Source organism: Capricornis sumatraensis, chromosome 16 (genome assembly GCF_032405125.1).
Source record: "Capricornis sumatraensis isolate serow.1 chromosome 16, serow.2, whole genome shotgun sequence".
Lineage (NCBI taxonomy): Eukaryota > Metazoa > Chordata > Mammalia > Artiodactyla > Bovidae > Capricornis > Capricornis sumatraensis.
The window spans coordinates 4,124,658-4,150,108 of record NC_091084.1 but is presented as its reverse complement, the minus strand read 5'-3'; the positions used below and the strand labels follow the sequence as shown (position 1 = coordinate 4,150,108).

General features: G+C 37.0%; 1 protein-coding gene across 3 annotated transcripts in view; it reads left to right on the top strand.

The window, feature by feature from the left end:
- GRIA4 (glutamate ionotropic receptor AMPA type subunit 4) overlaps positions 1–25,451 on the top strand; it is a 630,202-nt gene that overhangs the window by 491,719 nt on the left and 113,032 nt on the right. For all 3 annotated transcript variants that reach the window (XM_068988895.1, XM_068988896.1, XM_068988897.1), the window contains exon 5: positions 4,765–4,818. In XM_068988895.1, coding sequence (XP_068844996.1) covers positions 4,765–4,818 — 54 coding nt within the window. The remainder of the gene's footprint in view (positions 1–4,764; positions 4,819–25,451) is intronic.

Genomic DNA, 25,451 nt, shown 5'->3' with positions numbered 1-25,451 from the left:
AATCAGAGAGGAATAAGAAATAAATAAGTCTAAATTGGAAAAGAAGTAAAAATGTCAGTTTTTGCAAATGATATGATACTACATGTGGAAAAATCCTAAAGATACTACCAAAAATTACTAAAGCTCATCAAGGAATTTGGGGAGGTTGTAGGATGCAAAATTAATACACAGAAATGTATTGCATTTCTATACACTAACAATAAAAGATCAAAGGAGAAATTACAATCCCATTTGTTCTTGTATTAAAAAATAAAATACCTAGGAACAAACTTACCAAATGAGGCAAAAGGACTATACTCAAAAACTGTAAAATATTAATGAAATAAATAAAAAATGACACTAATAAATGTAGAGATATACCATGTTCCTGGATTTGAAGAATCAATATTGCTAAAATGACTATAGTACCCAAGGCAGTAAACAGATTCAATGCAATCCCTATTAAATTACCAATGGCAATTTTCATAGACTTGGAGCACAATATTCTACAATTTTTACTGAAACATCAAAGACCCTAAACAGCCAAAATAATCTTGAGAAAGAATGACAGCTGGAGAAATTAGTCTCCCTGACTTCAGACTATACTCCCTCAAAACAGCATTTACAGAAAGATAGAAATATAGATCAATAGGACAGAAAGTTCAGAGATAAACCCATGCACCTATGGTCACCTAATCTATGAAAAAGGAGGCAAAAATATATAATGGAGAAAAGACAGCCTCTTCTATACGTAGTGCTGGAAAAACTGGACAGACACATATAAAAGAATGAAATGTAAAGACTCCCTAACACCACATATAAAAATAAATTCAAAATGGATTAAAGATCTAAATGAAATGCCAGACACTATAAACCTCTAAGGGGAGGTGATGGAATTTCAGTTGAGTTATTTGAAATCCTAAAAGATGATGCTGTGAAAGTGCTGCACTCAATATCTCAGCAATTTTGGAAAACTCAGCACTGGCCGCAGGATTGGAAAAGGTCAGTTTTCATTACAATCCCAAAGAAAGGCAATGCCAAAGAATGCTCAAACTACCACACAATTGCACTCATCTCACAAGCTAATAAAATAATGCTCAAAACTCTCCAGGCCAAGCTTCAGCAATACATGAACTGTGAACTTCCAGATACTCAAGCTGGTTTTAGAAAAGGCAGAGGAACCAGAGATCAAATTGCCAGCATCCGCTGCATCGTCAAAAAAGCAAGAGAGTTCCAAAAAGTATCTATTTCTGATTTATTGACTATGCTAAAGCCTTTGACTCTGTGGATCACATTAAACTGTGGAAAATTCTGAAAGAGATGAGAATACTAGACCACTTGGACTGCCTCTTGAGAAACCTGTATGCAGATCAGGAAGCAACAGTTAGAACTGTACATGGAACAACAGGCTTGTTCCAAATAGGAAAAGCAGTACATCAAGGCTGTATATTGTCACTCTGCTTGTTTAACTTCTATGCAGAGTGCATCATGAGAAACGCTGGGTTAAAAGAAGCACAAGCTGGAATCAAGATTGCAGGGAGAAATATCAATCACATCAGATATACAGATGACACCACCCTTATGGCAGAAAGTGAAGAGGAACTAAAGAACCTTTTGATTAAAGTGAAAGAGGAGTGAAAAAACTAAGAAAACTAAGATCATGGCATCTGGTCCCATCACTTCATGGCAAATAGATGGGGAAACAGTGAAAACAGTGGCTGGCTTTATTTTGGAGGGTTCCAAAATCACTGCAAATGGTGAATGCAACCATGAAATTAAAAGACACTTACTCCTTGGAAGGAAAGTTATGACCAACCTGGACAGCATATTAAAAAGCAGAGACATTACTTTGCCAACAAAGGTCCATCTAGTCAAGGATATGGTTTTTGCAGTAGTCATGTATGGATGTGAGAGTTGGACTATAAAGAAAGCTGAGCACCAAAGAATTGATGCTTTTGAACTGTGGTGTTGGAAAAGACTCTTGAAAGTCCCTTGGACTGCAAGGAGATCCAACCAGTCCATCCTAAAGGAGATCAGTCCTGGGTGTTCATTGAAGGACTGATATTGAAGCTGAAACTCCAATACTTTGGCCACCTGATGCGAAGAGCTGACTCATTTGAAAGGACCCTCATGCTGGGAGGGATTGAGGGCAGGAGGAAATGGCTCATGTTGGGAGGGATTGAGGGCAGGAAGAAAAGGGGATGACAGAGGATGATATGGCTAGATGGCATCACTGACTTGATGGATACGAGTTTGGGTAAACTCCAAGAGTTGGTGATGGGCAGGGAGGCCTGCGGTGCTGTGGTTCATGGGGTCATAAAGAGTTGGACACGACTGAGCAACTTAACTGAACTTAGAGTAATGGAAATAAAAATAAATAAATGAACTTAAAATCTAATTAAACTTGAAAGCTTTTTCACAGCAAAGGAAGCCATAAGCCAAATGAAAAGACAGCCCTCAAAGTTGGAGAAAATATTTAAAATGAAGTAAATGACAAAGGATTAATCCTCAAAACATACAATGAGCTCACACAGTTGAATATCAAAAGAGAAACAGCCCAGTCAAAATATAGGTGGAAGATCTAAATAGAAATCTCTTCAAAGAAGACATACAAGTGCCCAAAATCATATAAAAAATTGATCAACATCACTAATTATTAGAGAAATATAAATCAAAACTACAATGAGGTATCATTTCACAATGGCCTGAATGGCCATCACCAAAAAATCCACAGACAATAAATGCTGCAGAGGATATGGAGAAAAGGCTATGCTCCTACACTGTTAAATGAAAAGTGTTACATCCACTGTGGAAAACAGAAAAGAAGCTTCTAAAAAACTTAAAACGAGAGCTACCATAGTATCCAACAATCCCACTCCTGGGCATATACTCAGAGATACACTACAATTCAAAAAGATACATGTACTCCAGTTTTAATTGCAGGATTATTTACAATAACCAGGACATGGAAACAATCTAAATGTCCATCAACAGAGCAATGAATAAATAAGATGTGGCACAAATACAATGGAATATTACTCCACCAAGAAAAAGAACAAAATAATGCTATTTGCAGTAACATGGATGAACCTAGAGATTGTCATACTGAGTAAAGTAAGTCAGACAGAGGAGGGTAAATATCATATGATATTACCAATATGTGGAATCTGAAACAAAACAAACAAAAAAGTACAAATGAACATTTTTACAAAACAGAAATAAAGTGTAGAAAATAAATTTATGGTTACTTGGGCTTCCACCCAGGTAGGGGAGGGATAAATTGGGAGATTGGGATTGACATATACACACTACCATATACAAATAGTAAATACCTACTGCATAGCGCAGGGAACTCTTCTCAATGCTCTCTATTGACCAATGTGGGGAAAGAATCTAAAAAGTGGATAAATATATATGTATAACTAATTCTGTTTGCTGCACAGCAAAAGCTAGCACAACATTTTAAATCAACTATACTCCATAATTTTTTTTAATGGATTAGACTTTGCAAAATAGAAAGTAGATTTGCAAAATAGATTGGTAGGAGAAGAAAGAGCAGGTGGGAGTTTAAAACAGAGGGGACTTACATGAGGTCAACTTGGCTCTGGTTAAAAACAAACCAAGGATTGAAGTAGAATGTAAAGTCTCATTTAGTGTATCTTTGGCTTCCAGATGCTCTTTCTCAACCCTTAAATACGATAAGTTGTTTCTGGTGCTGGCCAGTTTGCAATGTGTCAGTCCTGCACAAATTAACCCCAATCTCTCAGAAATAAGCTTTATACCTGCATGAAAGTGTGGTTATGTGGAATGAATACGAATGAAAATGAGAACCATATCATAGGTCTCTAGTTCACAAATAATATATGGAATAAGCTGGTACTTACTAACAGTAATCTTCACAAGGAATGTCTGATTGAAGTTTTGCTCAAACATTTCAGAGATTATCTAAACATTTCATTAAATTAAATATTTTTAATAATTAAACTTGTAAAACTCGTATGGAAATTTTTGAAATACTGGATATAACCAATGCTTTATTCTGTAATGCTGTGCAAGCTTCAGAATAAAGCTACTTCTGCTATCATGAAAATTATAATAAATAAAATAAAATAGCTTTCCTGTGTTTCATACACATCACTAATTTATAAAAAATTATTTTAGAAGATATTAAACTATCAACAAATTCAGGTTTTTTAATGATAAAAGTATATGAAAATATATTTTATTGATATCTTTGAAGATACCAATGAGTCTACAAAGCAGCTCATTAGTAACTGCCATTAGACTTTTCTCTAAAAAGGAATTTCAACATTGCAAAATCATAGAAAATCATTCTCACAGGTGAAAATATCTAACAGTCTATCATGAATTCCTGTAAATTATCAGTATATTAAGTATATCTAAATTATTTAAACCAAAAAACTTTCTTATGTTGAACTATTCTTTTTTAGAAATATATGAAAACTATTGGTTTGTTTCATAGCATTGTCATTCTCATTGAGGGAATTACAGCATAGTAGTTTTCTGAATAATATATAATGACATTTTGGCATTTATATAGTATGATTGAATTTTTTATTTTACTTAAACCACTTAATTTCTAAAGTGGCTTATGAATTTCTTTTTATTAGAATAAATTACTTTTACAAGAAAAAATATTAATATATTATTCTCTTATCATGTTTCCATGTGAAATTATGCTGCAATGGTTAAAATTCTTTTCTAAAAATATAATCATTCAGTAGAGTTAAATTTATTGCCTCGTATTTTCTTATGTCTTCACAGATTGTGAGTGTTGGAAAGCACGTTAAAGGCTACCATTATATCATTGCAAACTTGGTAAGAACTCCTTATTTTCTACTTTTCATAAGAATTGTTCAGACAGTCAAGATCATGTTAACCACACCTTAAAACAATACTGTAATAAATTGTTAAATTACATTACCTATTAAGCTTTTTAACAACACATAGGATGATACTTTTATGCATTCACAAAAAAAAGTGTTAAGAAATAGAGAGTTTTATTTAAGACTATCTGAAGGTTATGATAATAACCTAGGGGATAGTATTTTGGAAATCTTTGAGGAATGTTCTTCCCATTAGAGGTCAAAGCAACAAGATTTTCTGCACAATCAAGGGGTAAAAGTATAAGTTTTGAGTTATATGCATCCAACTAACATTGACATGAGCTTCTCTAGTGGCTCAGTGGTTAAGAATCTGCCTGCCAGTGCAGGAGATGGAGGTTCAATCACTGATCTGGGAAGATCACTTGGAGAAGGAAATGGAAACCCACTCCAATATTCCCGCCTGGGAAATCCAATGGACAGAGTTGCCTGGTGGGCTACAGTCCATGGGGTGGCAAGGAGTCATACACATTGGCAGTTTTTTTGGTTGTGTTGTTTGTTTGTTTTTGTTTTTCTTTTAATATAAGTGTATTTATTTTAATTGGAGGCTAATTACTTTACAATATTGTAGTGGTTTTGCCACACATTGACATGGATCTGCCAAGGGTGTACATGTGTTTCCCATCCTGAACCCCCCTCCCACCTCCCTCACCATCCCATCCCTCTGGATCATCCCAGTGCACCAGCCCCAAGCACCGTGTATCATGCATCAAATCTGGATTGGCGATCCTTTTCACATATGATAATATACATGTTTCAATACCATTCTCCCAAATCATCCCACCCTCGCCCTCTCCCACAGAGTCCAAAAGACTGTTCTATGCATCTGTGTCTCTTTGGCTGTCTCACATGTGGGGTTATCATTACCACCTGTCTAAGTTCCATATATATGCGTTAGTGTACTGTATTGGTGTTTTTCTTTCTGATTTCCTTCACTCTGTATAACAGACTCCAGTTTCATCCACCCCATTAGAAATGATTTCTATGTATTCTTTTTAATGGCTGAGTAATATTCCATTGTGTATATGTACCAGAGCTTTATTATCCATTCGTCTACTGATGGACATCTAGCTTGCTTCCATGTCCTGGCTTTTATAAGCAGTGCTGCAATGAACATTGGGGTACACGTGTCTCTTTCAATTCTGGTTTCTTCAGTGAGTATGCCCAGCAGGGGGACTGCTGGATCATATGGTTGTCCTATTTCCAGCTTTCTAAGGAATCTCCACGCTGTTCTCCATAGTGGCTGTACTAGTTTGCATTCCCACCAACAGTGCAAGAGAGTTCCCTCTTCTCCACACCCTCTCCAGCATTTATTGCTTGTAGACTTTTGGATAGCACCCATGCTGACTGGTGTGAAATAGTACCTCACTATGGTTTTGATTTGCATTTCTCTGATGAGTGATGTTGAGCATCATTTCATGTGTTTGTTAGCCATCGGTATGTCATCTTTGGAGAAATGTTTATTTAGTTCTTTGGCCCATTTTTTGATTGGGTCATTTTTTTTTCTGGAATTGAGCTGCAGGAGTTGCTTGTATATTTTTGAGGTTAATTCTTTGTTAGTTGCTTTGTTTGCTATTATTCTCTCATTCTGAAGGCTATTTTTTCAACTTGCTTATAGTTTTCTTTGTTGTGCAAAAGCTTCTAAGTTTAATTAGGTCCCATTTGTTTATTTTTGCTTTTATTTCCACTACTGTGGGAAGTGGATCATAGATGATCCTGCTGCAATTTTTGTCGGAGAGTGTTTTGCCTATGTTTTCCTTTAGGAGTTTAATAGTATCTGGTCTCATGTTTAGATCTTTAATCCATTTTGTGTTTATTTTTGTGTATAGTGTTAGAAAGTCTTCTAGTTTCATTCTTTTACAAGTGGTTAACCAGTTTTCCCAGATTCACTCGTTAAAGAGATTATCTTTTATCCATTGTATATTCTTGCCTCCTTTGTCAAAGATAAGGTGTCCATAGGTGCGTGGAGTTATCTCTGAGCTTTTTATTTTGTTCCACTGATCTGTATTTCTTTGTGCCACTACCATACTGTCTTGATGACAGTAGATTTGTCAGTCAGTCAATCAGTCAGTTCAGTTGCTCAGTCGTGTCCTACTCTTTGCGACCCCATGAATCGCAGCATGCCAGGCCTCCCTGTCCATCACCATCTCCCGGAGTTCACTCAGACTCACGTCCATCGGGTCCATGATGCCATCCAGGCATCTCATCTTCTGTCGTCCCCTTCTCCTCCTGCCCCCAATCCCTCCTAGCATCAGAGTCTTTTCCAGTGAGTCAACTCTTCACATGAGGTGGCCAAAGTACCGGAGCTTCAGCTTTAGCATCATTCCTTCTAAAGAAATCCCAAGGCTGATCTCCTTCAGAATGGACTGGTTAGATCTCCCTGCAGTCCGAAGGACTGTCAAGAGTTTTCTCCAACACCACATTTCAAAAGCATCAGTTCTTCGGTGTTCAGCCTTCTTCACAGTCCAACTCTCACATCCATACATGACCACAGGAAAAACCACAGCCTTGACTAGATGGACCTGAGTCGGCAAAGTAATGTCTCTGCTTTTGAATATACTGTCTAGGTTGGTCATAACTTTTCTTCCAATGAGTAAGAGTCTTTTAATCTCACAGCTGCAATCACCACCTGCAGTGATTATGGAGCCCAAAAAAATAAAGTCTGACACTGTTTCCACTGTTTTCCCATCTATTTCCCGTGAAGTGATGGGACTGGATGCCATAATCTTCGTTTTCTGAAAGTTGAGCTTTAAGCCAACTTTTTCGCTGACCTCTTTCACTTTCATCAAGATGTCTTTTTAGCTTCTCTTCACTTTCTGCCATAAGGGTGGTGTCATCTGCATATCTGAGGTTATTGATATTTCTCCTGGCAATCTTGATTCCAGCTTGTGTTTCTTCCACTCCAGCGTTTCTCATGATGTACTCTGTATATAAGTTAAAGAAGCAGTGTGACAATATACAGCCTTGATGTACTCCTTTTCATATGTGGAACCAGTCTGTTGTTCCATGTCCAGTTCTAACTGTTGCTTCCTGTCCTGCATACAGATTTCTCAAGAGGCAGGTCAGGTGGTCTGGTATTCCCATCTCTTTCAGAATTTTCCACAGTTTATTGTGATCCACACAGTCAAAGGCTTTGGCATAGTCAATAAAGCAGAAGTAGATGTTTTTCTGGAACTCTCTTGCTTTTTCCATGATCCAGCGAATGTTGGCAATTTGATCTCTGGTTCCTCTGCCTTTTCTAAAACCAGCTTGAACATTAGGGAGTTCACGGTTCACATATTGCTGAAGCCTGGCTTGGAGAATTTTGAGCATTACTTTACTAGCATGTGAGATGAGTGCAATTGTGCGGTAGTTTGAGTATTCTTTGGTATTGCGTTTCTTTGGAATTGGAATGAAAACTCAACCTTTTCCAGTCCTGTGGCCACTGCTGAGTTTTCCAAATTTGCTGGCATATGGAGTGCAGCGCTTTCACAGCATCATCTTTCAGGATTTGAAATAGCTCCACTGGAATTCCATCACCTCCACTAGCTTTGTTCATAGTGATGCTTTCTAAGGCCCACTTGACTTCACATTCCAAGATGTCTGGCTCTAGATTAGTGATCACATCATCATGATTATCTGGGTCGTGAAGATCTTTTTTGTACAGTTCATCTGTGTATTGTTGCCACCTCTTCTTAATATCTTCTGCTTCTGTTAAGTCCATACCATTTCTGCCCTTTTTCAAGCCCATCTTTGCATGAAATGTTCCCTTGGTGTCCTTAATTTTCTTGAAGAGATCTCTAGTCTTTCCCATTCTGTTGTTTTCCTCTATTTCTTTGCATTGATTGCTGAAGAAGGCTTTCTTATCTCTTCTTGCTATTCTTTGGAACTCTGCATTCAGATGCTTATATCTTTCCTTTTCTTCTTTGCTTTTTGCCTCTCTTCTTTTCACAGTGATTTGTAAGGCCTCCTCAGATAGCCATTTTGCTTTTTTGCATTTCTTTTCCATGGGGATGGTCTTGATCCGTCCCCTGTACTATGTCACAAACCTCAATACTCATTTTCACTATATTGATTCTTCTGATCCATGAACATGGTATATTTCTCCATCTATTTGTGTCCTCTTTGATTTTTTTCATCAGTGTTTTATAGTTTTCTATATATAGTTCTTTTGTTTCTTTAGGTAGATATATTCCTGAGTATTTTATTCTTTTCGTTGCAATGATGAATGGAGTTGTTTCCTTAATTTCTCTTTCTGTTTTCTCATTGTTAGTGTATAGGAATGCAAGGGATTTCTGTGTGTTAACTTTATATCCTGCAACTTTACTATATTTGCTGATTAGATCTAGCAATTTTCTGGTGGAGTCTTTAGGGTTTTCTAGGTAGAGGATCATGTTATCTACAAACAGTGAGAGTTTTACTTCTTCTTTTCCAATCTAGAGTCCTTTAACTTCTTTTTCTGCTCTGATTGCAGTCGCCAAAACTTCCAAAACTATGTTGAATAATAGTGGTGAGAGTGGGCACTCTTGTCGTGTTCCTGACTTTAGGGAAAATGTTTTTAATTTTTCACCATTGAGGATAATGTTTTCTGTGGGTTTTTCATATATAGCTTTTATTTTGTTGAGGTATGTTCCTTCCATGCCTGCTTTCTGGAGGGTTTTTTTATCATAAATGGATGTTGAATTTTGTCAAAGGCTTTCTGTGGATCTATTAAGATAATCATATTGTTTTTATCTTTCAGTTTGTTAATGTGGTGTATTATGTTGTTTGATTTGCAGATATTGAAGAATACTTGCATCCCTGGGATAAAGCCCATTTGGTCATTGTGTATGATCTTTTTATTATGTTGTTAGATTCTGTTTGCTAGAATTTTGTTAAGGATTTTTGCATCTATGTCCATCAGAGATACTGGCCTCTAGTTTTCTTTCTTTGTGGCGTCTTTGTCTGGATTTGGTATTAGGGTGATGGTGGCCTCATATAATTAATTTGTAAGTTTACATTCCTCTGCAATTTCTTGGAAGAGTTTGTGTAGGTTAGGTGTTAGTTTTTCTCTAAATTTTTGGTAGACTTCAGCTGGGAAGCTGTTTGGTCCCAGGGTTTTGTTTGCTGGAAGATTTCTGATTACAGTTTTCGATTTTTGTGCTTGTGATAGGTTGTTAAGATTTTCTATTTCTTCCTGGTTTGGTTTTGGAAAGTTGTACTTTTCTAAGAATTTGTGCATTTCTTCCAAATTGTCCAATTTATTGGCATATAGTGGCTGATAGTAGTCTTTTATGACCCTTTGTATTTCTGTGTTATCTGTTGTGATTTCTCTATTTTCATATCTAATTTTGTTGATTTGATTCTTCTCGCATTGTTTCTTGATGAGTGTGGCTAATGGTTTGTCAATTTATTTATCTTCTCAAAGAAATAACTTTTAGGTTTGTTGATTTTTGCTATGGTAACTTTTGTTTCTTTTACATTTACTTCTGCCCTAATTTTTAAGGTTTATTTCCTTCAACTAACCAGCGTTCTTTTTTCTTTCTTTTCTAATTTCTTTAAGTGCAGAGTTACATAGGTTATTTATTTGACTTTTTTCTTGTTTCTTGAGGTAAACCTGTATTGCTATGAAATTTCCCCTTCAGTTCAGTTCAGTTCATTTGCTCAGTCATGTCCGACTCTTCGCAACCCCATGAACCGCTGCACACCAGGCCTCCCTGTCCATCATCAACAACTGGAGTCTACTCAAACCCATGTCCATTGAGTCAATGATGCCATCCAATCATCTCATCCATTGTTGTCCCCTTCTCCTCCTGCTCTCAATCTTTCCTAGCATCCAGGTCATTCCAGTGAGTCAGCTCTTCACATCAGATGGCCAGACAATTGGAGTTTCAGCCTCAACATTAGTCCTTCTAATGAACACCCAGAACTGATCTCCTTTAGGATGGACTGGTTGGATCTCCTTACAGTCCAAGGGACACTCAAGAGTCGTCTCCAACACCACAGTTCAAAAGCATCAGTTCTTCGGTCTCAGCTTTCTTTATAGTCCAACACTCACATCCAGACATGACCACTGAAAAAACCATAGCCTTGACTAGATGGACCTTTGTTGGGATAGTAATGTCTCTGCCCTTTAATATGTTGTCCAGGTTGGTCATAAATTTTCTTCCAAGGAGTAAGCGTCTTTTAATTTCATGGCTGCAATCACTATGTGCAGTGATTTTAGAGCCCCCAAAATAAAGTCTGACACTGTTTCCACTGTTTCCCCATCTATTTGCCACGAAGTGATGGAGCCAGATGCCATGATCTTAGTTTTCTGAAGGTTGAGCTTTAAGCCAACTTTTTCACTCTCCTCTTTCACTTTCATCAAAAAGCTCTTTAGTTATTCTTCACTTCTGCCATAAGGGTGGTGTCATCTGCATATCTGAGGTTATTGATATTTCTCCCGGCAATCTTGATTCCAGCTTGTGCTTCTTCCAGCCCAGTGTTTCTCATGATATACTCTGCATATAGGTTAAATAAGCAGGGTGGCAATATGCAGCCTTGATGTACTCCTTTTCCTATTTGGAACCAGTCTGTTGTTCCACGTTCAGTTCTAATTGTTGCTTCCTGACCTGCATATAGGTTTCTCAAGAGTCAGGTCAGGTGGTCTGGTATTCCCATCTCTTTCAGAATTTTTCACAGTTTCTTGTGATCCACTCAGTCAAAGGCTTTGGGATAGTCAGTAAAGCCGAAATAGATGTTTTTCTGAAACTCTTGCTTTTTCCATGATCCACCAGATGTTGGCAATTTGATCTCTGGTTCCTCTGCCTTTTCTAAAACTAGCTTGAACATCTGGAAGTTCATAGTTCACGTACTGCTGAAGCCTGGCTTGGAGAATTTTGAGCATTACTTTGCTAGCTTTTGCGATGAGTACAATTGTGTGATAGTTTGAGCATTCTTTGGCATTGCCTTTCTTTGGGATTGGAAAGAAAACTGATCCTTTGCAGTCCTGTGGCCACTGCTGGATTTTCCAAATTTGCTGGCGTATTGAGTGCAGCACTTTCACAGCATCATCTTTCACATCTTTCACATCAGCAGCACTTTCACAGCATCACAGCATCAAAGCAAAAACAATACCCAGTTATGGATGTGACTGGTGATAGAAGAAAGGTCTGATGCTCTAAAGAGCAATATTGCATAGGAATCTGGAATGTCAGGTCCATGAATCAAGGCAAATTGGAAGTGGTCAAATGATGTTAGGAAAACTGTATATTCACATGCTAAATGTCTGTTTTTATTCCAATATTGATTGGTTTACTGTAGCTTTATAATAGAGTTTGAAACCTGGAAATATACTGCCTCCAGCTGTTCTCAATTTTTCTTTCTGATTGTTTATACTGTTTAGAAATACAACTGGGTTTTATATATTAATAGAACATTAAGAACAGCTGGAGGCATTACATTTCCTGGTTTCAAACTTAATTATAAAGCTCCAGTAATCAATATAATATTGGAATAAAAACAATCATGTAGATAAATGGTGCAGAATATAGAGCCCAGGAATAAATCCCAGCATATATGGACAGTTAGCTTTCAACAAAGGAGCCAAGAGTATACAATGAGGAAAGGATAATCTCTTCAATAAATAATGTCAGGAAAACTGAATATTGTCATGCAAAAGAATGAAAATGGACCTTTATACCATATACAAAAGATAATTCAAAAATGGACTATTGAAAACAAGATCTGAAACTGTAAAACTCCTTGAAGAAAAACTAAGGGGTAATCCCCTTGACATTGGTACTAGCAATAAGTTTTTTGATTTGAGACCTAAAACACAAGCAACAAAAGGAGAAATAAACAAGTGGGACTATGTCAAATGAAAAAAGCTTATTACACAGCAAAGGAAACCATCAACAAGTCAAAAAGACAATCTATTGAATGGGAGAAAATATTTGATAACCATCTATCAAATAAGGGATTAATATATAAAATATACTAGGAATTTTTACAACTCAATAGCAATAAAACAACTCAATTTAAAAATGATGTTTGGCAGAAACTAACACAATTCTTTAAAGGAATTATCCTTCAATTAAAAACTAAATGATTTTTTTTAATGGGCAAAGGACTTGACAAGACATTTTTCTAAAGGCAAACAAGTTAATAATATGCGAAAAGATGCTAAACATCATTAATCACCATGGAAATGCAAATCAAAACCACAGTGAGATATCATCTAAGACTTGTTAGGGTGGCGATTACCTAAATAAGTAAATGGAAATATAGGTTTAGGTGAAGATGTAGGTGCAGGTGCAGATGCAGATGCAGAGATAGAGGCGGAGATGGGGCTTGCTAGGTGGCACTAGTGATAAAGACACTGCCTGCCAATGTAGGAAACATAAGAGATACAGATTTGATCCCTGGATTGGGAAGATCCCCTAGAGGAAGGCATGACGACCCACTCCAGTATTCTTGCCTGGAGAATCCCATGGACAGAGGAGCCTGTAGGTCTACAGTCCATAGAGTCACACAGAGTTGGACATGACTGAAGTGATTTATCAGGCATGCACATGCATAGATGTAGATATGTACATATTACACAGACACACACACGGGCATATTATGCAGCCTTAAAAAAAGAAAGAAATCCTGCCTTTTGTGACAACAATGACAAAACTAGAGGGCATTATGATAGGCAAAATAAGACAGACAGTGTAAAATAATATGACATGGTATTACCTATGGGCTTCCCAGGTGGCACTAGTGGTAAAGAACCCGCCTGTCAATGCAGGAGACTCAAGAGAGAAGAAAGATGGCAACCCACTGCAGTATTCTTGCCTGGAGAATCCCATGGACAGAGGAACCTAATGGGCTACAGTCCTTAGGGTTGCAGAGTCAGACACAACTGAAGCAACTTAGCACACATGCAGGCATGGTATCACTTATATCAGATTTTTTTTTTTTTCCAAATCACCTCATAGAAACAGAACGATGGTGGCTAGGAGCTAGAGGGTGGGCAAAATAAGAAGTAAGTAAATTATTATAAATTTCCAGTTATTAGGTGAAAAGATCTTAGGATTTAGTGTATAACATGTTCAATACTATTCATAATAGTATAATACTGAAATTTGCTAAGATAGTAGAACTTCTGTTCATCACAAAAAAGGAGAAAATGTGAAGTGGTGGGTATATCAACTAAATCCATGGTGGGAATCTTTCACAGTATATACATATATCAAATCATCACTGTACAATTTAAATACATTACAACTTTATTTGAATTTATCCCTCAATAACAGATGAAAAAACTGATATAATAATAGTAAGAACTGATTCCAAAAATAAAAAGTCTTACTGGTTACTGGAGACTACAAATATTCCAGCAAGTTTCAAATTTTCTGTAGTCATAAAGTTGAAAATCAAAGCAGAAAATATGAAGTACAATTCATACTTAACAAAAAGAGAAGAGTGAAGCAAGGCAAAGATCAGTACACAGTGTTTAAAATTATGCCAGGAATTTACAAACATATTTATTTGTAACTGTAGTTGATTTACAATGTTGTGTTAATTTTGTGAGTTAAAGATGTGAGTTCAGCATATTGATTTAGGTGTGGGGTTTTTTGCAGATTATATTCCACTATAAGTTATTACAAGTTATTGAATGTAATTACTTGTGCTATAAAGTAAATACTTGCTGCTTACATATTATATATATATATATAAATTTGTATCTATTTACCCCATTGTTGTTGTTTCATCACTAGGTCTTGACCAATTCTTTTATGACTCCATGGCCTGTAGCCCTCAAAACTCATCCATCCATGGGATTTTCCAAGCAAGAATACTGGAGTGGGTTGCCACTTCCTCCTCTAGGGAATATTCCCTACCCAGGGATTGAACTGTTTGTGCTGTATGAGAGGTGGATTCTTTACCACTGAGCCACCAGGGAAGCCCCATTAATCCCATTATACCTAATTTAGTTCTTCCCCCTCCCTCTTCCCTTTGTCAAACCTAAGGTTTTTCCTATGTATGTGAATCATTTCTATTTGTATTATTTTTTAGATCCCTCATATAAGTGATAACAGATAGTATTTGTCTTTGTCTGTCTATCACTTCACGGGAAATAGATGGGGAAACAATGGAAACAGTGTCAGATTTTATTTTGGGGGGCTCCAAAATCACTGCAGATAGCGATTGCAGCTATGAAATTAAAAGACGCTTACTCCTTGGGAGGAAAGTTATGACCAACCTAGATAGCATATTCAAAAGCAGAGACATTACTTTGCCGACTAAGGTCCATCTAGTCAAGGCTATGGTTTCCCAGTGGTCATGTATGGATGTGAGAGTTGGACTATGAAGAAGGCTGAGCGCCGAAGAATTGATGCTTTTGAACTGTGGTGTTGGAGAAGACTCTTGAGAGTCCCTTGGACTGCAAGGAGATCCAATGAATCCATTCTGAAGGACATCAGCCCTGGGATTTCTTTAGAAGGAATGATGCTAAAGCTGAAGCTCCAGTACTTTGGACATCTCATGCGAAGAGCTGACTCATTGGAAAAGACTCTGATGCTGGGAGAGATTTGGGACAGGAGGAGAAGAGGACGACCCAGGATGAGATGGCTGGATGGCATCACTGACTCGATGGATGTGAATTTGAGTGAACTCTGGGAGTTGGTGATTGACAGGGAGGCCTGGCATGCTGCGATTCATGGGGTTGCAAAGAGTAGGACACGACTGAGCAACTGAACGTAATTGAACTTATTTCACTAAGTATAATATTCTCTAGGGAGGTTCCCAAGTGGCTCAGTAGTAAAGAATTCACCTTCCAATGCAGGAGTCACAGGAGATGTGTTTGATCCCTGGGTCTGAAAGATCCCCTAGAGGAGGAAATAGCAACCCATTCCAGTATACTTGCTGGGAAAACCCCATGGACAGATGAGTCTAGTGGGCAACAGTCTGTGGTTTCACAAAGAGTTGGACACCCCTCACTTACTACTTACTAAATATTTTCTAGGTACATCTGTGTTGCTGCACAGGGAGAGATAGATATAGATACATATCAAATATTTTAAACCAGCTGTCAGTTGATGGACACATGGATTGCTTTCATCTCTTGACTATTGGAAAGAGTCTTCCATATAAACATTGGGATGCATGTAGCTTTTTGAATAGAGTTATCTTTTCTGGATATATGCCCAATAGAGTGATTTCTGTATCATATGATAGCTCTATTTTCAATTTTTCAAGGAATGTTTGTTTTCCATACTGGCTGCACCAATTTACATTCTCACCAACAGTGTCCAAACCCTCTCTAGTGATCATTATTTGTAGACTTGTCAATGGTAGCCATTCTGACAGATGTAAGGTGATCCTTCATTGTGATTTTGATTTGCATTTCTCTAATTAGTGATGTTGAGCATGTTTTCATGTACCTATTGGCCATCTGTATGTCTTCTTTGGAAAAAATGTCTATTTAGTTCTCCTGCCCATTTTTTATTGGGTTCTTTATTTTTTTAGATGTTAAGCTCATGAACTGTCTGTACATTTTGCATATTAACCCCTTGTCAGTTGCATCATTTGCAAATACTTTCTCCCATACCATAGGTTGTCTTTTCATATTGTTTATAGCTTCTTTGCTACACAAAAGCCATTAAGTTGATTAGGTGCAATTTGTTTATATTTACTTTTAAATCTTTCTGCTTTGGGAAACTGACCAAAGAAAATATTTCTATGATTTATGTCAAAGAATATTTTGTCTATGTTCTCTTCTAGGAGTTTGTAGTGTCCTGTCTTTAAGCCATTTTGAATTTATTTTTGTATATAGTATAAGGGATTAAATTACATGTAGCTATTTAGTTTCCCCATCACTTTTTAAAATTACTTTTTATTGGAGTGTAGTTGCTTTACAATGTTGTGTTAGTTTCTACTATACAGCAACATGAATCAGGCATACATATACATATATCCCCTTGCTTTTGGACTTCCTTCCCTTTCAGGTAACCACAGTGCACTAAGAAGAGTTCCCTGCATTATACAGTATGTTCTCATTAGTTGTCTATACATAGCATCAATAGTATCTGTGTTTTAATCCCAATATCTCAATTGATCCCACCCCACATTTCCCTCTTGGTATTCATGTATTTATTCTCTAGTCTGTGTCTCTATTTCTGCTGGACAAACTATCATCTATACCATTTTTCTAGATTCCATGTATATGTAATAATAAATGTTTGTTTTTTTCCCTTTTTAACATACTTCAGTCTTTATGACACTCTCTAGGTAAATTTACATGTCTGTAAATGACTTGAGTTCATTCCTTTTTATGACTAACATTCTATTGTATGTATATACTACATCTTTATCCATCCATAGTTGATGGACATTTAGGTTGCTTTCATGTTCTGGCTATTATAAATAGTGCTGCTATGAACATTGAGGTGAATGCTGCTTAGTCACTCAGTCGTATTCAGCTTTTTGTTACCCCATGGACTATATCCAGCCAGGCTCCTCTGTCCATGGGATTCTCCATGCAAGAATATGATCAAACCCTCATTTCCTGCATTTCAGGCAGATTCTTTACCCGATGAACCAATGGGGAAGTGAATATATATATATATAAATAAAATTATGGCTTTCTTTGGTATATGCTCAGGAGTTGACTCACTGGGTCATATGGTAGTGCTATTTTTAGGTTTTTAAGAAACCTCCATACTGTTTTCCATAGTGGTTGTATCAATGTTCACTCCCACTGAGAGTGCATGTGGATCCCCTTTTCTCCACACCCTTTGAAGCATTTATTGTCTGTAGATTTTTTTGTTGACAGCCATTCTGACTGTTGTGAGGAGATATCTGATTTTACTTTTGATTGTGTTTTTCTAATAGTTAGTAATACTAAACATCTTTTCATGTTTTGCGGGCAATCTGTTTGTCTTCTTTGGAGAAAAGTCTGTTTAAAACTTCTCCCCATTTTTTTATTGTGCTTTTTTTGTATGAATTAAATAAATTGTATATTTTGGAGATTAATTGTCAGTTGCTTCATTTGCAAACATTTTCTCCCAGTCTGGGGCCTGGTTTATTTAAATTTTTATTTCTCTAGGAGATGGATTAAAAAAGATATTTCTGTGGTTTATATCAAAAAGTATTCTGTCTGTTTTCCTCTAAGAGTTTTATAGAGTCTGGCTTTACATTTAGGTCTTTAATGCATTTTGAGTTTATTTTTGTGTATGGTCTTAAATAGTGTTCTGATTTCATTCTTTCATATGTGGCTATACAGTTTTCCAAGCACCACTTATTGAAGAGGCTGTATTTGTTATATTGTATATCCTCATCTCCTTTGTCAAAGATGAGGTAACCATAGATGTGTGGGTTTATTTCTAGGCTTTCTATCCTGTTCCATTGATCTGTATGTCTGTTTTTGTGCTGGTACCATACTATCATGATGACTACATCTTGGTAGTATAGTTGGAAGCCAGGAAGTTTGATTCCTACAGCTTCATTTTTTTTTTTCTCTCTCAAGATTGATTTGGCTAGTTGGGGTCTTTTGTACTTCCACACAGACTGAAAATTTTTTTCTAGCTCTGGAAGAAATACCATGGGTTGTTTGATAGGCATTTCATTGAATCTGTAGATTACATTGGGTAGTATTGTCTATTTCACATTGTTGATTTTTCCAATTCAAGAGCATGATATATCTCTCAATCTGTTAGTGTCACCTTTGATTTCTTCCATCAGGGTCCTATAGCTTTGTGGGTAGAGGTCTTCTGCCCTATTAGATAGGTTTATTTCTATGTGTTTTACTCTTTTTGTTGCAGTGATAAATGGAATATTTTCCTTAAATTCAATTTCTAATATTTTATTGTTAGTGTATAGGTATGTAAGACATTTCTGTGTATTAATTTACTAAACTCATTGATTAGCTTGAGTAGTTTTCTGGTGGCATCTTCTGGATTTTCTGTGTATAGCATCATACCATCTGTAAACAGTGAAAGTTTTACTTTGTATTTGCCAAATTTGATTCTTTTTATTTCTTTTTCTTCTTTAATTGCCATGAGGAGGACTTCCACGACTATATTGAATAACATTGGTGAAATTGTTCATCCTTGTCTTGTTCCTGAAGTTAGAGGAAATGTTCTCAGTTTTTCACCATCAAGAATATGTTTGCTATGGGTTTGTCATATATGACTTTTATTTTATTAAGGCAGATTCCCTCTATGCCCACTTTCTGGAGAGTTTTTAATCATCATGGGTGTTGAATTTTGTCAAAAGTTTATCTGCGTTTATTGAGATGATCATATGGATTTTATTCTTCAATTTGTTAGCATGGCATATAACATTGATTGATTTGTGTATATTGAAGAATCCTTGCATCCCTGGGATAAATCCCACTTAACCATGGCATATGACTATTTTTCTGAGTTATTAGGTTTCATTTGCTACTATTTTGTTGAGATTTTTGGGTCTATATTTATCAGTGATATTGCTTGTAATTTTCTTTCTTTCTTTCTTTCTTTTTTTTTTTTTTTTTTTGAGTGATTTGGGTATCAGCCTGATGGTGACCTAATACAATGAGGTTAGGAGTGTTCCACCCTCTGGAATTTTTTGAAAATGTTTGAGAAGGATAGGTGTTAGCTCTTCTCTAAATGTTTGATAGAATTTTCCTGTGAGGCCATTTGATATTGGACTTTTGTTTGTTGAAAAATTTGTAATCACAGTTTTAATTTCATTGTTTGTAATTGGTCTGCTATTTCTTTGTATTTCTTCTTGGTCAGTCTTGGAAGCTTGTGCTTTTCTAAGAATTTATCCACTTCTTCCAGGTTGTCCATTTATTGGTGTATAGTTTCTCATTGTAGTCTCTTGTGACCTTTGTATCTCTGTAGCGTCTGTTCTAACTTCACTGTCATTTCTAATTTTATTGATTTGAGTCTTTTTTTCCTTGATTGTTCTGGTTAAAGGCCTATAAATTTTGTTTAACCTCTCAAAGAACCAATTTTTTTTATCTTTGCTATAGTTTCTTCATTTCTATTTAATTTATTTTACCCCTGATCATTATGAGTTCTTTCCTTCTACCAATTTTAAGGGTTTTTGTTGTTGTTGTTGTTCTTCTTCTTCTTCTTTCTTTAGTTGCTGTAAGGTTAAGTTGTTTACTTGAGATTTTTCTTGATTCTTGAAGTAGGATTGTATTGCTATAAACTTCACTCTTAGAAGTGTTTTTGCTGCATTCCACAGGTTTTTTTAATGATTATGTCCTTGTTGTCATTTGTTTCTAGGTATTTTTTTTATTTCCTCTTTCATTTCTTCTTCAATCTCTTGGTATTATTTAGCCTCCATGTAGTTGCATTTTTGTTTTCATTTTTTTCCCTGTAATTCATTTCTAATCTCATTGTGGTCAAAAAAAATTATGCTTATTATTGTTTCAATTTTTGTAAATTTATCAAGGTTTGATTTGTGACCCTTTATGTAATCTATCCTAGAGAATGTTCCATGAGCACTTGAGAAGAAAGTGTATTCTGCCACTTTTGGGTGGAATGTCCTATAAATACAAGTCTATTTTACTGACAAAGGTCCATCTAGTTAAAGCTATGGTTTTCCCAGTAGTCATGTATGGATGAGAAACTTGGACCATAAAGAAAGCTGAGTGCGGAAGAATTGATGCTTTGAACTGTGGTGTTGGAGAAGACTCTTGAGAGTCCCTTGGACTGAAAGGAGATTAAACCAGTCGATCCTAAAGGAAATCAACCCAGAATATTCATTGGAAGGACAGATACTGAAGTTCCAATATTTTAGCCACCTTATAAGAAGAGCAAACTCATTAGAAAAGACCCTGATGGGGAAAGATTAAAGGCAGGAAAAGAAGGGGACAAAAGAGGGCAAGATGGTTGGATGGTATCACAGACTCAATTGGAATGAGTTTGAGCAAGCTCCAGGAGTTGGTGATGGGCAGGGAAGTCTGGCGTGCTGCAGTCCATGGGGTCGCAAGGAGTCAGACACGACTGAGGGACTGAACACCAAAATTTGCTGTTCCATTGATTTATATTTCTTTTTATTTTATGTCAATATCACATTATTTTGATTACTAAAGTTTTGAGTATAATCTCAAGTCTAGAAAGAAATATTATACCTCCAGCTTTAAGCTTTTTCCTCCGGAGCATTTTGGCAATTCTGTGTCTTTTGTAGTTCTATATAAATTATAGGATTCTTCACTCTAGTTATGTGAAAAATGTCATAGGCATTTTCATAGGAATTATATTGAATCTATAGATTGCTTTCGTCAGTATGGCCATTTTAGCAATATTGATACTTTTGATCTAAGAGTACAGGATATCATTCCATTTCTTGGAATCAGTTTCAACTTCATTTATCAATGTTTTATAGTTTTCATTATAGAGATATTTCACATTCTTGATGAAATTTCTTCCTAGTTTTTTTAAGGTGATTTTAAATGGAATTGAATTTTTTTTCTAAATTTCTCTCTGCTATACTATTGTTACCCTAAAGAAATGAAATAGATATCTGTATAGTAAATTTGTTTCCTGCTACCTTCTGGAATACTGTCACTCAGTCATGTCCGACTCTTTGAGACTCCATGGACTGCAGCATGCCAGGCCTCCCTGTTCATCACCAACTCCTAGAGTTTACTCAAACTCATGTCCATTAAGTTGGTGATGCCATCCAACCATCTCATCCTATGTCATCCACTTTTCCTCCTACCTTCTATCTTTCCAAGCATCAAGGTCTTTTGCAATGAGTCAGTTCTTTCCATCAGGTGGCCAAAATATTGGAGTTTCAGCTTCAGCATCAGTCCTTCCAATGAATATTCAGGACAGATTTCCTTTAGGATGGACTGGATGGATCTCCTTGCAGTCCAAGGAACTCTCAAGAGACTTCTACAACACAACAGTTCAAAAACATCAATTCTTCTGTGCTCAGCCTTCTCTATGGTTCAACTCTCACATCTATACATGACTACTGGAAAAGTCAGTGCTTTGACTAGATGGACCTTGTTGGCAAAGAAATGTCTATACTTTTTAATATGCTATCTAGGTTGGTCATAACTTTTATTCCAAGGATCAAGAGTCTTTTAATTTCATGGCTGCAGTCACCATCTGCAGTGATTTTGGAGCCTCAAAAAATAAAGACTGCCACTGTTTCCATTGCTTCCCCATCTATTTCCCATGAAGTGATGGGACCAGATGCCATGATCTTAGTTTTCTGAATGTTGAGCTTTAAGCCAACTTTTTCACTCTCCTCTTTCACTTTCATCAAGATGCTCTTCAGTTCTTCACTTTCTGCATAAGGGTGGTGTCATCTGCATATCTGAGGTTATTGATATTTCTCCTGGCAATCTTGATTTCAGCTTGTGCTTCATCCAGTCCCGCCTTTCTCATGATATATTCTGCATATAAGTTAAATAAGTAGAGTGACAATATACAGCCTTGAAGTAGTTCTTTTCCAATTTGGAACCAATCTGTTGTTTGATGTCCAGTTCTAAGTGTTGCTTCTTGACCTGCATACAGATTTCTCAAGACGTAGGTCAGGTGGTCTGGTATCCCCATGTCTTGAAGAATTTTCCACAGTTTTTTGTGATCTACATAGTCAAAGGATTTGGTGTAATCAATAAAGCAGAGGTAGATGTTTTTCTGGAACTCTCTTGCTTATTAGATGATCCAACGGATGTTGGCAACTTGATTTCTGGTTCCTCTGCCTTTTCTAAATCCAGCTTAAACATCTCGAAGGTATCGATTCACATACTGTTGAAGTCTCTGTTGGGGAATTTTGAGCAATACTTTGCCAGCGTGTGAGATGAGTGCAATTGTGCAATAGTTTGAATATTCTTTGGCATTGCCTTTCTTTGGGATTGGAATAAAAACTGCCCTTTTCCAATCCTGTGGGCACTACTGAGTTTTCCAAATTTGCTGGCATATTGAGTGCAACACTTTCACAGAATCATCGAATTACATCACCTCCATTAGTTTTGTTTGTAATGATGCTTCCTAAGGACCACTTGACTTCACATTCCAGGATGTCTGGTTCTAGGTGAGTGATCACACCATCGTGTGAGTATCTGGGTCATGAAGATCTTTTTTATATAGTTCTTATGTGTATTTTTGCCACCTCTTTTAATATTTTCTGTTTCTGTTAAGTCCATACTATTTCTGTCCTTTATTGTACCCATTTGTGCTTTAATCATTCCCTTGGTATATCTAATTTTCTTGGAGAGATTCCTAGCCTTTCCCATTCTATTGTTTTCCTTTATTTCTTTGCATTGATCACAGGAAGGCTTTCTTATCTTTCCTTGCTCTTCTTTGATACTGTGCATTCAAATGGGTATATCTTTCCTTTTCTCCATTGCCTTTCACTTCTCTTCTTTCCACAGCTATTTGTAAGGCCTACTCAGACAACTATTTTGCCTTTTTGCATTTCTTTTTCTTGAGTATGGTCTTCATCCCTGTCTCCTGTACAATGTCATGAACCTCTATCCATAGTTCTTCAGGCACTTTATCAGATCTAATCCCTTGAATCTATTTCTCACTTCCACTGTACAATCATAAGGGATTTTATTTAGGTCATACCTGAATGGTCTAGTGGTTTTCCCTACTTTCTTCAACTTAAGCCTGAATTTGGAAATAAGGAGTTCATGATCTGAGCCACAGTCAGCTCCCATTCTTGTTTTTGCTGACTATAAAGCTTCTCCATCTTTGTCTGCAAACAATATAATCAATTTGATTTAGGTATTGATCATCTGGTGACATCCATGTGTAGATCTTCTCTTGTATTGTTGGAAGAGGGTGTTTGCTATTACCAGTGCATTGTCTTGGTAAAACTGTTAGTTTTTGCTCTACTTCATTCTGTACTCCAAGGCCAAATATGCCTGTTACTCCAGGTATTTCTTGACTTCCTACTTTTGCATTTAGTCCCCTACAATGAAAAGGACATCTTTGGGGGGTGTTAATTTAGAAGGTCCTGTAGGTGTTCATAGAACCATTCAACCTTGGCTTCTTCAGCATTACGGGTTGGGGTATGGACTTGGATTACTGTGGTATTGAATGGTTTACCTTGGAAACGAACAGAGGTCATTTTGTCATTTTTGAGATTGCATCCAAGTACTGCATTTCAGACTCTTGTTGACTATGATGACTGATCCATTCTTCTAAGGGATTCTTGACCACAGTAATAGATATAATGGTCATCTGAGTTAAATTCACCCATTCCAGTCCATTTTAGTTCACTGATTTATAAAATGTCAATGCCATCTCCTGTTTGACCACCTCCAATTTGCCTTGATTTATGAACCTAACATTCTAGGTTCCTATGCAATATTGTTCTTTACAGCATCTGACTTTCCTTCCATCACCAGTCACATCCACAACTTGGTGTTGTTGTTGCTTTGATTCTGTCTCTTCACTCTTCCTGAGTTATTTCTCCACTGATCTCCAGTAACATATTGGGTACCTACCGACCTGGAGAGTTCATCTTTCAGTGTCCTCTCTTTTTTTCCATTCCATACTCTTCATGGGGTTCTCAAGGCAAGAATACTGAAGTGGTTTGCCATTCGCTTCTCCAGTGGACCATGTTTGGTCAGAACTCTCCATCATGACCTGTCTTTGGTGGCCCTACACAGCATGGCTCTTAGTTTCATTGAGTTAGGCAAGGCTGTGGTCCACGTGATTAGTTTGGTTAGTGTTCTGTAATTGTAGTTTTCAGTCTATCTGCCATCTGATGTAGAAGGATTATTATCCTTAAGAAGCTTATGGAAGCTTCCTGATGGGAGAGACTGACTGAGGGGGAACTGGGTCTTGTTCTGATGGGTGGGGCTATGCTCAGTAAATCTTTAATCCAATTTTCTGTTGATGGGTGGGACTGTGTTCCCTTCCTGTTAAACTATGCCAAACTATGGTGGAGGTAATGAAGATAATGGTGACCTTCTTCAAAAGGTTCCATGCACACACTGCTACACTCAGTGCTCCCAACCCTGCAATAGGCCTCCACCAGAGACTTCTGAACATTCACGAGCAAGTCTGGGTCAGTCTCTTGTGGGGTCACTGCTCCTTTCTCCTGGGTCCTGGTGCCCACATCATAGTTCTCTATAAAGTATTATTTTATCTGCAAAGAGTGACAATTTTAACCTCTTCCCTTCCAATTTGAGTATCCAATTATTTTCCTCTCTTGTATGATTAGTGTGACTAAGATTTCCAATATAATGTTGAATAGAAGTGGTGAGCGGAGAAGGCAATGGCACCCCACTCCAGTACTCTTGCCTGGAAAATCCCATGGATGGAAGAGCCTGGTGGGCTACAGTCCATGGGGTCACTAAGAGTTGGACACGACTGAGCGACTTCACTTTCACTTTTCACTTTCATGCATTGGAGAAGGAAATGGCAACCCACTACAGTGTTCTTGCCTTGAGAATCCCAGGGACAGAGGAGCCTGGTGGGCTGCCATCTATGGGGATGCACAGAGTCGGACGCGACTGAAGCACCTTAGCAGAATTGGTGAGAGTGGGCATCCTTTTCTTCTTATTATTATTGTTTTACTTTACAATATTGATTTTTGGGGAAGGCTTTTAGCATTTCAGTGTTGAGAATTATATTGGCTGTGGGCTTATTACATAAACAGCCTTTTATATTGAGA